We start from the raw sequence: 14,373 nt of genomic DNA on the forward strand, positions 1-14,373 counted from the left end.
AACATTCTCAAATCATCTATGTAATTTATTTTTATTGCTCTAGTATCAGTTTTACTAATCTGTAGTTCTTGTAATCTGTGCTTTTTTTTCTTTTCAAAATTAGGACAATTTCTGATCAGATCTTTTAGCAATTGTATTGTATAAAATTTCTCAGAAATGACTTACTATTTGTGACTCTAAATTTTTTTTTTAGAACCTGGAGATGTAATTTGTGAGGTATTGAATTTTAAATGCTTTAGGTAGGTCTTCAACCCACTCTTTTCATTTTTTTTTAAATCCTCACCTGAGATTATTTTTTCCATTAATTTCTAGAGAGAGTGGAAGGGAGGGAGGGAGGGGGAGGGAGAGAAACATCCACATGAGAGAGACATGTTGATTGGTTGCCTCCCACATTCACCACTCCGGGGGCTGGGGAACCTGCAACCGAGATACCTACCCTTGCCTGGGAATCAAACTTGTGATCCTTCCATTTGAGGGCCTATACTAACCACTGAGCCAAACCAGCCAGGGCCCACTCTTTTCATTTTTAATTGTATTGTATTTATGTCTTTTAATACATTTTGCATTCTCTGTATTAAAATGTGTTCTCTCTATAATATTTTCAATATAGGAAATAAAGTCTTTGCTTTCACTTTTTGGAGGTCAGTTCACTAATAATCAGGAAACTTATGGAAAGGTAAGTTGAATTTATATTTTTCAGTAAATCATACATAATATAAATAGAACCTTGGATTTAAAGAGAAGAACTGCAAATGTTAAAGTTATAAAATTAAAAAAAATTCAAGATTATACTTTGGGATTTTATATGCATTAATTATTTTGTCAAACTACATAAGAGAGCAACTACAAAATTAATCTGAAGTTTAAATAACCTTAAATTTGCTAGTATTGTCATTTATAGAGTCACTTATAAAAATGTTCTTGTTACCGGTGGCAGTAGGATATCCCTTTCTCCACTGAGTGCTGGTGGTGGATCCTTATGATATCTCGGGAAAAGGAATTTTCTGAGTCTTGCACAAGAGGATGAATGAATGTTACTTGTGTGGAATTACATCTCTGTGTTTCCTAAGTCCCATTTCCCTTAGTGTAGCTGGGGATTCAGTAGAGCTAAAGCAGTTCAATGTCTAGAGTTTCTGTTCCATATTGCAGTCGGGTCCAGTTTAGCATCAGGCTGGTTGCAGTCCATTAGTCCATTGTGTGTGGGGTCCGCATGGGCCATGTGCGCAAATACAAGAAGCAGGATTCGAGCCAGGAGTCAACCAAGAGAAACCAGGAAAAAACCAAGAGAGCAAACGCCTTTGTTTAGGGGATTAAATATCTCAAAAATCTTCCTGTGTTTACAGTGGCCACGCCTACTCTGGCCACTGACAGGCAAGTACCTTCCTAATGCCACCCCAAGCACCTATTCTCCCACCTGTCCAGTTCCTTCCCCAGCAATCTGTGGGGAGTGGACTGGTAGCTCTCTGAGGAGGTTTGAACTGCAGCTTCCTGGCAGAGCTGCCCAATGACTTGCCTATAATATTTGGCCTGCCCTTTTGTTCCTTTCCTGTTATTAATAACTAGGTTAATTATAACAGTATCATTCTGATATTATACAATAATATTTTATTAAAATGATTTACTTTTTTTACTATTAGAACAATGTTAATTTTGGTTAGAGTCAGATCACATATTGTCTAAAAGTAGCAAATAGGAATATCTCCTTATTGACTTCTTGAGTAAAAGCATATGAGGCCATAAAGCCCATTTGAAGTAAGTTGTATTTTGTTTTTTTCTTTCAGTCTCCTTTTTGGATACTTACTATTCCCTCTGAAGATATTGCCAGAAACTTAATGAAACGGACAGTGTGTGCCAAGTAAGGAAAACTTATAATGTTCTTCTGCATCAGTGTATACAACACTTCTCATAAATACTCTGCCCTACTTTTTGCTATATTGGCAGAAAGTAGAAGTGGTTGGTTGTTGGGGGGAGGTCAATTTAGCCTGCAGTTACCTGCATTTGCCACTGGATGGGGCTGGGGGGACAGAGGAGAGTTACCTGCTAAAACAGTGAAAGAATCTCAGTGTGAAATGCAGAAACACTTAGTTCAGAATAATTTTTTAAAACTTCTATATTAAGCAGAAGTATGGTATAAGATGTAAATGCTATGCTATTACATAGGGTAAATGCCACACTTAATTATAACCAAAAATCTAAACTGTTTTTCTTGTAGATGGTTTTTAGTTGGATGAGCAGATTGGTGAATGTAAGATGACAAAAAGTGAGGACTGCCATGAAATAAGTTTTTCTGTTTTAGTTTTTAGAGGAGTTCTGATTATCGTAATTTGGTATGAATTACACTGTTTATCCTACTTGAGTGTTTTCTAGAATTTATCGTTGGCATTTTCTGTTTTTTCCTTTTGTTTCTTTTTTTATTAGAAAATTTTCTACTTTGGGGTTTGAAAGTTAAACTGTATTTTCAACATTCATCTTAAAATTGGACCAACTTATGTTTGAGTTGCTTTGTTTTCTGAACATTTTGGCAGATTACTGAATGCCTTCTTTCCTTAAAAATAACATTTAATACTGCAGTGCAAATATGAATTTATATATACCTAGTTTTATTAACATGGTTGGCAATATTGAGTAGACTATAAACCAATATTTAGTTAAATTCATCACAGTACTACCTCTAATCTCTTAAACTATAAAGCTTGTTAATGGGCCTAATGTATTTAATAAAAATGACTAGACAATGGAAGCATAACTAAGAAACCCATCCTTAATTAGTTACTTCTTTAGATTAGCATATTAAAAGTTATGGCTCTCAAAGATGTTTGATTTCCAAAGATGTGGTTCATTAGGTTTAAAGTAGCTGCTTGAGGACCAAGAACTTGTACACTTCCTTTAAAGCTCATATCTTCTGATGCATATATTTCATAAATGGTACAATTAACAATTGTGTAATGATTATATAATAGAATATAATAATTTCCGTGGCTGTTTTTTATTTTCTGTATGTTTTGTATAGCTGAGGTCACTCCTTAAGTGATAGCTGTGTAAGTGCAGAATTACTGTAGAGGTCCTCTTTCTATAAATTCAATACAAAGGAAAGGAGGAATTCATTTTCAAAAGATAATCTCAATTCTAATGGCATTGTTAATTACAATTATGAAGTAGTTTAAATTTAGATACACATAACTGTGCTAATATGTAGATTGAGTTCTCTTTCAACTAATTCTAAGAACTATTTCACTGGTTGCAATGAAATCTTGCTTGTAATTGTTTCAATGTTGCTAGAAATATATGGGAGCTTAAGAATATTTTTTAATGTAAGAATTTCTGTAATAGTTATAAAAGTAATTGCTAGTTACTAAATGTTACTAAGTAATAGCTAAATATTAATAGTAACATTTTTATCTGGTCATTTTTCTTTTTTGTTTTATGGAGAAGACACTGGGAAAAATTGGATTTCCTGCAGCTTTTCACCCATTTACTAAAATAACTTAAGTGATTTTACTACATCATTTGTGATTTATGATAAATTCATCTCCTTATGTGTAAAGTTCAATTCCTATGTGTGATTTGGACATAAGCTATATTTGTTTCTGGATACATACTCTCATTGATAGCTCAGGAAACATAGGCAATACTTGTTTTAGTGGAATGAGCATAAAGAACTAGTGAAATCATTGTGACACATTACTGTGTGAACTGATCTCTTACCTGCGGTTAGTGCTGATCGTTTATTTCCTAGGTCCATATTTGAGCTGTGGGGTCATGGGAAATCTCCAGAAGAGCTGTATAGTTCTCTCAGAAACTACCCCGTGGAGAAGATGGTGCGTAGCGAAGTGTGGCGTCATGTATCTGTCTGCAGATACTGTAGAATTCCTAAGCCTGAAGAACGTCTCTGCTTTTATTTCAGGTTCCATTTCTACATTCAGATTCTACATATAAAATAAAGATTCACACATTCAATAAAACATTGACACAAGAAGAAAAAGTCAAACGAATAGATGTAAGTGAATTTAGCAAAACCAAAAAACCTGTGAAATTAATATAGTCTAACCCCGCCCTAACCGGTTTGGATCCGTGGATAGAGCATCGGCCTGCGGACTGAGGGGTCTCAGGTTCAATTCCGGTCAAGGGCACATCCCTAGTTGGGGGTGTGCAGGAGGCAGCTGATTGATGTTTCTCTCTCATCGATGTTTCTGACTCTGTCCCTCTCCCTTCCTCTCTGTAACTAATTAATAAAATATATTATATATATATATATATGTGTATGTATATATATATATATATATGTGTGTATGTGTGTGTATGTATATATATAGTCTGACCCAGGGGTGGGCAAACTTTTTGACTCGAGGGCCACAGTGGGTTCTTAAACTGGACCAGAGGGCCGGAACAAAAGCATGGATGGAGTGTTTGTGTGAACTAATATAAATTCAAAGTAAACATCATTACATAAAAGGGTATGGTCTTTTTTTTTTTTTTTTAGTTTTATTCATTTCAAACGGGCCGGATTCGGCCCGCGGGCTGTAGTTTGCCCACGGCTGGTCTAACCCCTGTTATATAATAATTCCAGTGTTTATTAAGTGTTTATTTTGTAGCACATTGTGTGCTAAGTATGTTTCATGTTTTGTCTCATTAAATCCTAATACAAAACTTATAAGATAGGTATTATTATATAAGCACTATTTTTCCTTTTAAATTTTTATAGGACATTGGAATTACTTTTATTTTGTAGGCTCTTGAGTTTCTGCCATTTGAAGGAAAAGTAAATTTAAAGAAGCCACAGCATATATTCTCTGTTTTGGAGGATTATGGTTTGGACCCCAACTGCATTCCTGAGAATCCACATAATATTTATTTTGGTAGATGGGTAAGGAAATGTTCTTTTTACCTATTTAAGTTTATTTTCTTTCAAAGCTAAATTCTGGGCCTTTTTATTTAACTCTAGATGTAGAACTTGATAGCAGCTGAAGAGCCAGAACTGTATGAATTAAAGTCAGTGAAAAATATGTGGTTATGTGGTTGGCTGGTTGGCTGGTTGGCTGGTTGGCTGGTTGGCTGGTTGGTTGGTTGGTTGGTTGGCTGGCTGGCTGGTTGGCTGGTTGGCTGGTTGGCTGGTTGGTTGGCTGGTTGGTTGGCTGGTTGGTTGGCTGGTTGGTTGGCTTGCTGGCTGGTTGGCTGGCTGGTTGGTTGGCTGGCTGGTTGGCTGGCTGGTTGGCTGGCTGGTTGGCTGGCTGGTTGGTTGGCTGGTTGGCTGGTTGTTCGTTCCCCGCCCCCCCCCCCCCCCCTTGGTTTGCTTGTTTTTCTAGAGATTTAGGGCCTAGGTAGGAGGCGTGTACCTGAAAACATTAACACCATGTTTTAATTGTCAGACAGTCTGAACTGCTTTCTCAGTAAAGCTGAGCGAGGGCCGAGTGCTCTGGTAGCTGAGGGACCCCATTTGCAGAGCTCTCCAGCCTAGGTTTCCATTCTGAAAAGAAATGAAATTACTGGAGAGTAGTTCTGTCCACTTCCTGGAGGCTCTCAGTGGGTGAGTGGAAGCTGTGGCTTTTGTTACAGAATATTATTTAGAAGAAAAAAAAGATGGATAAAGCTTACTCACCACAAGCCCCTGCAATAATTGCATTCAAATTCAATTCAGATTTGGTTTGAAAAGTCAAAGTAAGTGACAACACACTAAGAACTAAAGGTATTTGTCCACATTTTTTTAAAGGAACAAGTTTAGAGCAGTAGTAAGTGGAAAGTTTTCATCATCGAGATACTGTGGTGGTTTTATTGTGAATGATTAGCTTAGATCTGTTCTGTACACTTATACTAATTTGAAAAACATCTATGATCTAGATTGCAGATGGACAGAGAGAGCTTATAGAGTCATACAGTGTCAAAAAGAGACACTACATTGGAAATACAAGCATGGATGCTGGTTTATCATTCATCATGGCCAACCATGGAAAAGTAAAGAAAAATGATATTGTCTTTGATCCGTTTGTTGGAACAGGTATTTTGATTTAACTGTTAAAGCTAATGTAGAGACATTGCTTGTTTATATAAATCAGGGTCATAGTAATATATTTTTTCATAGTAATATTTTTGCTAAAAGCTTAAATGGACAGAATAATATTTTAATTACTATTAGTTAGCGCCTAAGAGATAACCATATATTTGTGTAATAGCCCGTATTTAACACTTTTGCCACTTCAAAGATGAATTTGTGTATTTTTTCCCAAGTAAACCACTAGGGGGAAGCATACCATACATTGCAATCTCATACATTGTGGAAATGTTATGAAGCTATCTAGTTTATTTAAATAGGAAAATTCTTGGGGGGAAGAAAGACTTAAGTGACAAAAAGTGTGTTCATCTTTTAAAATTGACAACCATATACTTTCTTATCCCTTGTAAGTAACCACCTTTTTTGTTTGCTAGTTGATTCTTCCTGTGTTGTTGTTTTCTATTTTTATTTTTGGTAGTGATTAGCAGATATATGTACATTTTATTTCTACATCTTTCTAACATAAAAGATAGCATACTATATATGTTGTTTTTAAATTTTCTTTTTTTAGCACTTAACAGTATTTCCTGGAAATCACTTTCTATTTGTTCATAGAGATTTTCTTCATTCTCTTTTCCCCTACCCATCCCCCACCCTCCCCTTTCCAACCATCAGTTTGTTCTCTGTATCTTTCATTCTTTCTTATAATTGTACCCCATGGGTGTATATATTGTAATTTTTAGTCAGACTGTTTTCTGTACTTGGGCGTGGGTAGTTGCCAACATTTTGCAGTTACAAATAAGGTTTGCAATGAATAATTGTGTACACTTATATCTTCATAATGTATAAATTCCTAGAAGCTGGATTGCTGGATTGAAGAGCGTATGCATATATAGTTTTGTTAAACATTACCAAATTCCTCTCAGTTACATCATTTTACATTCTTGACAGCAATATATGAGAGTCCCTGTTCCCCCACAGCCTCACCAGCAGAGTGTATTATGAAGCTTTTGAAATTTTGCCATTCCATTGGATGAAAATGTATCTTAATGTAGTGTTAATTTGTATTTCTCTTATTATGAGTGAAATGTAATAAGTTTTTATATTTTAAGGGTCATTTTTAGAACTTTTTTTGAATTATCTTTCATGTCTTTTGCCCATTTTTCTGTAGACTTGTTGGTCTCCTCAGTTTTAAAAGTACTTTTCATGTTAGGGATTTTAGCCTCCTCTTTCCCCATACATGTATATAAAATATTTTTTTCCTAGTTTTCCATTTATCCTTTGATTTAGCATATCATAGCTTTTTACCATGCAAAATTTTTCCCTACATCCAATTTATAGAGGAATTAAACTGTGCTTTTGGCTGGTACTTTGGTAGTCTTAATTTTTTCCCTTTAGATCTATGGTCCAGTTTGAGTTTCTTTTCTTATACGATGTGAAGAATGGATCTAATTTATCTTTTTCCAAATGCTAAGTCCTTTATTAATCCCTAAACTTGTTCTTAGACGTTGAGACATTTTTTCTGTGAAGTGAGAATAATTCTTTGAGATACATATGCATATATAAAGCTTAATATGCACACACATATAGACCAGACCTTAAAGTTTAAAAATAGAGTTACCAGTAGAGGTAAAACTTTCTTCCCTTCATGCCAATTAGGCTGGGTATATTATGAAATGCTTACTTCCACAGCAAATGAGGTTTTTTTCACTACTTTTATTTTGGTAAGGAGTGGGGAGACCTGCCCCTAAATTACTTTATGGCAGCTCCTGAAAGTGGGTAGCATAGCCTGGTCATTTTACTGTTTATGTATATATGGTACAGTGAATGGAAAATTGCAAGAAGCCCTTTATGAAAGATGTTGCTAAAGTATCCTATATAATAAAAACCTAATATGGAAATCTACTGAATGGCAGAATGATCAGTTGTGGGGGATGGGGCTGGTGAGCAGGCAGCACCAGGCCAGCCAAGGCAGGTGCCAGTGGGCAGAGGGAGTGGACGGCAATTGGGGGGCGGTGGCGACCAGTGGTGGTGGGGCTATGGGGGGTGGGGCTGGCCGCTCGCTGGCCGGTGCCATTCCCGATGGGCCCACTGGTCGCCTCCCGCAGAGGGAGGCCAGACTGCAGCTTAGGCCCACTCACCACAGGGAGCGGGCCTAAGCTGTCAGTTGGACATCCGCTGAGGGCTCCTGGACTGCGAGAGGGCGCAGGCCGGGATGAGTGACCACCCCCAAGTGCATGAATTTTCGTGCACTGGGCCTCTAGTATTTTATAATTTGTGTTTGTAGTTTAGGTGTAGAATTAGGACTTTGGCTAGTTTTTGTTGCTTTTGTTTTGAAACTGGTAATAGCCAATAGTTGTGAATAGACACAGTTCTTAAGCATAGCCTGTCCTTTTTCTAGGCCCTTTTGTCTCATTGATGGGTAGTACCTTCTGAAGGACTAGAGAAATAAGAAGCTCTGTGCCCTCTCCATGGCCATATGGTTTTCTCAGGGTTATAGACTAGGGTAGAAAGCTTTTGGGAGACTGAAAGGAGAGACACAATCTTTTTATGCCCAAATACCTTTCCTTTTTCTGTGAGGCAGTCTGCTACATTATCTAAAAGCACATTATGAGCTGTAGAAACACACTTTCCATCTTAGCAAATATATTGATTCTCATTTTAGTAAGGTTTTTTTAAAAGGTGTGTATCTCTTTTCCTCACGGGGAAGATACATGTCATTGGGTCAATTCTCAATAGTTAGGAAGCACTGCTGTTCTAATATGAACATGACTAAAGGAGTGATCAGCATGAGTGTGTTGAATACATACAGTGGCACAGGCCTGCCTCTTGTATGGTATAAGACTTGTGAATGGTATACAGCTCATACTAAGTGTGCAGCTTTACTTAATTTAACTTATTTTGTTTAATAACAAATTTTACTTTTGTTTTTCTAATTGGTAAGCTAATGTATATTTACTTCAGTTGCTGTTGACCCCAAAGGGGACAGTATGGCATAGACTACCATGAGAGCAAATAGAGTTCGTTTTAAATCCTTACTCTGTCAGTTACTATGTGACCTTGGGCAACATTCTTAATGTGTCTGGGCCTCACTTCCATCATTTGTGATATGGTAATAAGTAATACATTGTGAGGATTAAGTGAGGTAATATATGTCTATGAAATCCTTAGGAAGCTGCATGATGCATGGTAGACATTCAGTGAACTGTATTGATTATCATTATTATTTTAAATTATTATTTTATTAAGAACTTAAGTGCCTTTTTGGTGAAAGATGTTAGATATAGCCAGTATGGAATGGTGATGATGAACAGTTGGGCCATGAACTTATTTTATAGTCTCTTCTTTGGCTAATTTTTCAAAATATTCATAATTTGCAACCGTTGGCAAATTATATCAATAAGCAAGGAAATTGAGGATTAAAATGTAAACTTTCATTCTCTGAAAGTGATGAAGATAATTGGTCCAGGTGCCTGCCAGCGTAGGTAGCTGTGGTGTGATTTGATGACGGAGTCTGCAGCTGTAGCCCTGATCCTTCTCACCTTCCCTCACAAGTGAACCGGCTCCTTTGGCAGCTGAGAATCCTCCCAGGGACTGCTGTTCCTTTGGCTCTGCCTTCAGGGTGGCCCGGAGGTGTAAGGGGAGGAGTGTGGCTCCTTTTGAAATGTTATCATTGTGAAATGATAGACACAGGTGCTGGGAAACTGACTGTCCTGGTTCTGGGGGGACTAGAGGGAAAGGTGAGGAGAGAGGAATCGATCCCTGTGGGTCTGGGGAGCAGTCTCTGCTTCCCATTGTGTCCACAGTTCTCTGTAGTTTCCTTTTCCTGAGTTTTATAGTTTATCTATGAAAATTTCTCTATTCTAGCAATATCCTCTTGCTTAGGCTGCTAGTTTATTTGAGGTTTTTTAAAGGATAAAATAGATGTTAATAGTATCTCCATTTTTCTCCTTTTTCCTTTTCTTTCAGCAAAACCAAAGCCAGTCTCATTTTTCACACCTTGTGAGGCTTTCCACATAAATCTCTAAAGATGAAAATCAGGCATTAATTTCGTTGTCACAAGTAAATTTTATTTATTGGGTCTTTTTGCTTATATATTACCCTAACCTTAAAGTGGTTGCTATTTAAGTAATGAGAAATCAAAACACTGAGTCTGTAGTATTTTTACACTTGAAAGCATGTAATATCAGGTGAGTCCATTACCTGCCCCCTCAGCACTTCATCCCTGCATTTTATCACCCCTTCGTCCACCAGAAAGCTTTCAGAAAACTCCAGCTGAGGTACAGCTAAATGCAAAAAGTGCTTCAATTTAATGGAAAGACACAACTAGATGATTGACAGTGGTTATTCAGTGACTAGATCAGAGAAGCTACTTTATAATGATTTTATTTAAAACATTAAAAGCTTAAAGGGCATAGAGTTAACTAACAGATTATTCATCTCCTTGCAGCAGTGTACTCTAAATTGGGTCTGCTCAAAACTCACTAACCAAATGGATAAGGTTCTGTTTAAGGAAGCACAGGAAAGCTTTTCTGTTCCCTTGACAACTAGCTCTTCTAGGTGAGTATCTGCCTTAATTGGCAGACTTGTAGTAATTCCTCATGATTTGGGTGAAGTGATTTTGTGAGTATTCCACCTCATCACATACAGTAACTTTCCCAAACAGGGACTGTTCCATTTGTAGAGAAAGAGTTATGAGGACCTACTTACCTTACCTCTCACACGAATGCTTTTGTAGTTGGTATGAGGGAACCTAGGCTTTGGCTTTTGCTGTGCTTTTAGTCCTGCATTTCTCTTCTTCAGGGACTCCAATAGGAAGTAGCCAGTTATAATATTTTTCATGGGAAAAGTATTTGTAAGTACATGCTACCAGACTGTGTTTTAAATGGCTGTGGGGGAACACTATTCATTTATAGACCTTGACCCTCTGGAGGCACTACCCATCTTAATTTTAGAGATTACATTTCAAAGTATATTAAAGAAATAGCCCTAGTTATTGTCCCTTGGCCAAGTCTGTGCACAGTCTAGAATGTACTTCTGTTTTCAGTTTGACTGACCTCTCTATAGAATAGTAAACAGAAAAATGGTATTAATTGTGTGTTTCATAGTAGTTATTTGGAACTTAATATTTATATTTATAAAATGAGATCATTGCTTTACTAGTTATAGAAATAACTATTTCTCATCCAAATATTTTAATTATTGCAAGGATTAATGTCTTACATATTAATTATGTCCTCTTGAGTTATTTGAAACTCTGACTTCAGTGCAATTGAGCCCAGTGGTCAGAATTTATTTATTGCCAGCTCTTTGTGTAGCAGTCATCTGCTCATTTGTAAAAAAGGAGCAAGATGCTTTGCATGGATCTCTCAGAATGAGATGAAAATAATGTCTAAATATACATTATTTTGAACCCCCCCAAGAGATAATTTTCTATAAGTATTGCTGTTTAGAGTAGTGATGCCAAGTCATACATTAATTACCTGCTTTGTGACCGCTGTAGTGAGCATAGCTTAGGAATTGTTTCTTTTAGTTTGGAGGCCAGGACCATTGTCCTTCTAGGATACTCTGCCTGCAGCTAGTTTGTAAGAATCTAAGTGGAAGAAATAAGAGCCTGGGACTTTCTGGTTAACGGATGATAACTGGTTTTTTCCAGGTGGCCTTCTGATAGCATCTGCTCATTTTGGAGCGTATGTGTACGGGACAGACATAGACTACAACACAGTTCATGGCTTGGGTGAGTATGTTCTAGACAATGTCGCAGTCTTTGCTCTTGTACCAAATGTGCCTTTAAAATAAATATGTTTATGTGGCATTATACACCCACTTTTACTGTTAAAAATGAAGAGTTGTGGTATAATATAGTTTTACTTATTGCAACAATAAGACTTCCTTGGGTATCTGCTTTTTATGAAGTGATCCTGGGGGAACACAGTGATGAATAAGAAAAAGCCCTCCCTCACAGGTATTGTGGTCTTAGTAAGAGAGGCTTTTTAAAAGGAGGCGAACTGTAAGGTCGTGAACTTTAGGGTTGGGAGAGAAGAACTAGGAGAGAGCCATTTTGTAATCAGCATGACTGTGTTAATAAAGCATACAGTTTCTATCTGAAGATTGCTTGCTTTTGAGGGGATTTTGGAAAGTAGTTTAAAATCTGGCAGCTTTGCTGATGATGTGTTATTCAGTGAAATTGAATCAAACTGAAAAAGTAATTCCTTATAGCTGAATGGTATTACAAATGTCAGGTTTCATTGATGATTTTAAAGTTGTTTGTATATACTAGTTAAATTATTGCAGCTAGAATCAGCCCTTAAAATAGTCTTTTCCTTTTTCCTGTTCAGTGTAAATTTTATATAGGTGAAAATTTATTATGTGTTCTTTTCTTTTGCCAAAGCAATTTGACATATTCTACTTGATGACCTGTCTTTTTTCCTGTCTTGACTATAAGGAATTGAGGAATATTTATCATAAGGAAAATGAGTTGTATTTAATCAAGTTCACCTATTTAAGCTAACCAGAAAAAAATATTCTTTGTCTGCAATATGTTAGAGTAGACAAAGTATTAGTACAGCTTGCTTTTAGTAGAAGTGGTATGTTTGCTTTAAGGAAATTGTCATATGTAATTTATTTGAATTTTTATTTATGAAAGTTGTGTTTAAAACTTGTTACAACCTTTCAGTGTACTTGGGTAGAATTCTGATGGACGTAGCATTTCCTCAGAGCTCATCCAAGATGCTGTTAGATATGTCCATTCTGATCTCTTATTGTCCTCAAATATCCTCAAGTTTCTCCTATTTTTAAAAATAGAAAACCTTTTCTGTCAATCCTGTAGACACCTTCTAGCTGCCATTTTGTTTTCCTCTTATTTTGCCAAAGTACTTCTTGAAAAACTAGTATTTTCTTGCTATCTCCCCTTCTTCGTCTCTCATTCTCTGGTGCCCATTATTTGTCAGCTTTGATGCCTTCTGAAAGCTCTAAGGCCACAGATTTACAGCATTTGGCAGTGCTGACATTTATAAAGCCTCCTTTGGTCCCCGAGACAGTACTCTCAGCAGGTCGCACTTTATGTCCTTGGCTTCCATTGCAGCCTCTGTAAGGCCCGCAGTTTTCTTTGTTCTGTGTTTACACATTGCTTTTCTCTGGCATCTCTCTGCCCCCTTCTCCTGTCAACACTACATTGTGCAGTCATGTCATTCTTCTCCTCTTGACATTTAAGTTTTGTTTTTATTGTGAAGTAGATCATTACACAGAAGAGTGTATAAAAATAGAATAAATATAAAACAAACATGTATGTAACTGTCACCTAGGTTAATAATGTCATTCATTCTTATGGATTTAAGTTAAGATTCTATACTGGTGACTCCTGTGTGTGTATACTCTGACCTCCGACTACCTGCTGAATAGCTCTTCCTGAATGTTGTGTAGGGAGCTCACAAGCAAGATTGATGTATCTCAAGTGAATCACATCCTTTTTCCTAAGCTTGTTTTTCCTCTTGGTTTCTGTCATCTTAATTGATGGTATCCCATCATCCACTTTTGTCTCCTAAACTAGTACTTTTGAACAACTTCAATCCTGCTGTAACTTTTCATCTGTAATGTCTCCATCCGCGCGCACCCCCCCCCCCCCCCCCCACTTTCTGATCACATGCATTTCCCAAATTAGCTTTCTTAGTTTTTGTTTCATGGATCTGATTCATCACTACATCAGACTGGTGCTAGAGGAAAGGGACCGTATTTTATTCAACTCTGAATCTTACTACTGTATGCTTTGAACTCATTAAGTATTGAATTAGTGTTTTAAGGCAGTTTTACTTGAAAAGTGACAGAACAATACCAGGCATCAGTACATTACTGTTCAAAATATATTTTTATAATAAGTTGAAATAAATGTTTATTTGTATAATAAAAGGGAGATTTTTTAAGTGAAAGCAAGTTTTATTTGAATAAATGTAGGTTTAGATGAGTTAAATATTACTTTGATTTAGTACTTCCTGTCTTTCTTTTTCTCTCATTTCAGGAAAGGCTAGTAGGAAAAACCAGAAATGGAGAGGACCAGATGAAAACATTAGGGCAAATCTCCGTCAGTATGGGTTAGAGAAGTATTACCTTGATGTCCTGGTTTCTGATGCATCCAAACCTTCCTGGAAGAAGGGCACATATTTTGATGCAATCATCACTGATCGTAAGTTTGCTTTTATACAAAAGTAGGAGTAGGATTCGTTTCCTGAAGTCATTTACATTTAAAATACAAACTTTACACACACACACACACACACACACACACACACACACACACGATGCCAACTTGTACTGGTAGTCCCCCCACCCCCATCTTCACATAGTGAGAAGGAAAAAATTTGTGAATATAGGTAAGGAACCCATTTAACTAA

General features: G+C 36.7%; 1 protein-coding gene across 11 annotated transcripts in view; it reads left to right on the plus strand.

Annotated features, from left to right (window-relative positions):
• Positions 1 to 14,373, plus strand: part of TRMT11 (tRNA methyltransferase 11 homolog) — a 42,885-nt gene that overhangs the window by 6,260 nt on the left and 22,252 nt on the right. For 4 of the 11 annotated variants that reach the window (XM_036317290.1, XM_036317298.1, XM_036317292.1 and 1 more), the window contains exons 2-9: positions 611 to 676; positions 1,782 to 1,855; positions 3,737 to 3,818; positions 3,905 to 3,997; positions 4,730 to 4,864; positions 5,836 to 5,992; positions 11,643 to 11,723; positions 14,001 to 14,165. In XM_036317290.1, the coding sequence (XP_036173183.1) occupies positions 611 to 676; positions 1,782 to 1,855; positions 3,737 to 3,818; positions 3,905 to 3,997; positions 4,730 to 4,864; positions 5,836 to 5,992; positions 11,643 to 11,723; positions 14,001 to 14,165 (853 nt within the window). Of the gene's footprint in view, positions 1 to 193; positions 240 to 610; positions 677 to 1,149; positions 1,372 to 1,781; positions 1,856 to 2,212; positions 2,328 to 3,736; positions 3,819 to 3,904; positions 3,998 to 4,729; positions 4,865 to 5,835; positions 5,993 to 11,642; positions 11,724 to 14,000; positions 14,166 to 14,373 lie in introns of all 11 variants that reach the window. The other 7 variants (XM_036317297.1, XM_036317293.1, XM_036317299.1 and 4 more) reach the window with 7 other exon arrangements.

The sequence above is a fragment of the Myotis myotis genome, unplaced genomic scaffold (assembly GCF_014108235.1).
Source record: "Myotis myotis isolate mMyoMyo1 unplaced genomic scaffold, mMyoMyo1.p scaffold_m19_p_7, whole genome shotgun sequence".
Taxonomy (NCBI): Eukaryota; Metazoa; Chordata; class Mammalia; order Chiroptera; family Vespertilionidae; genus Myotis; species Myotis myotis.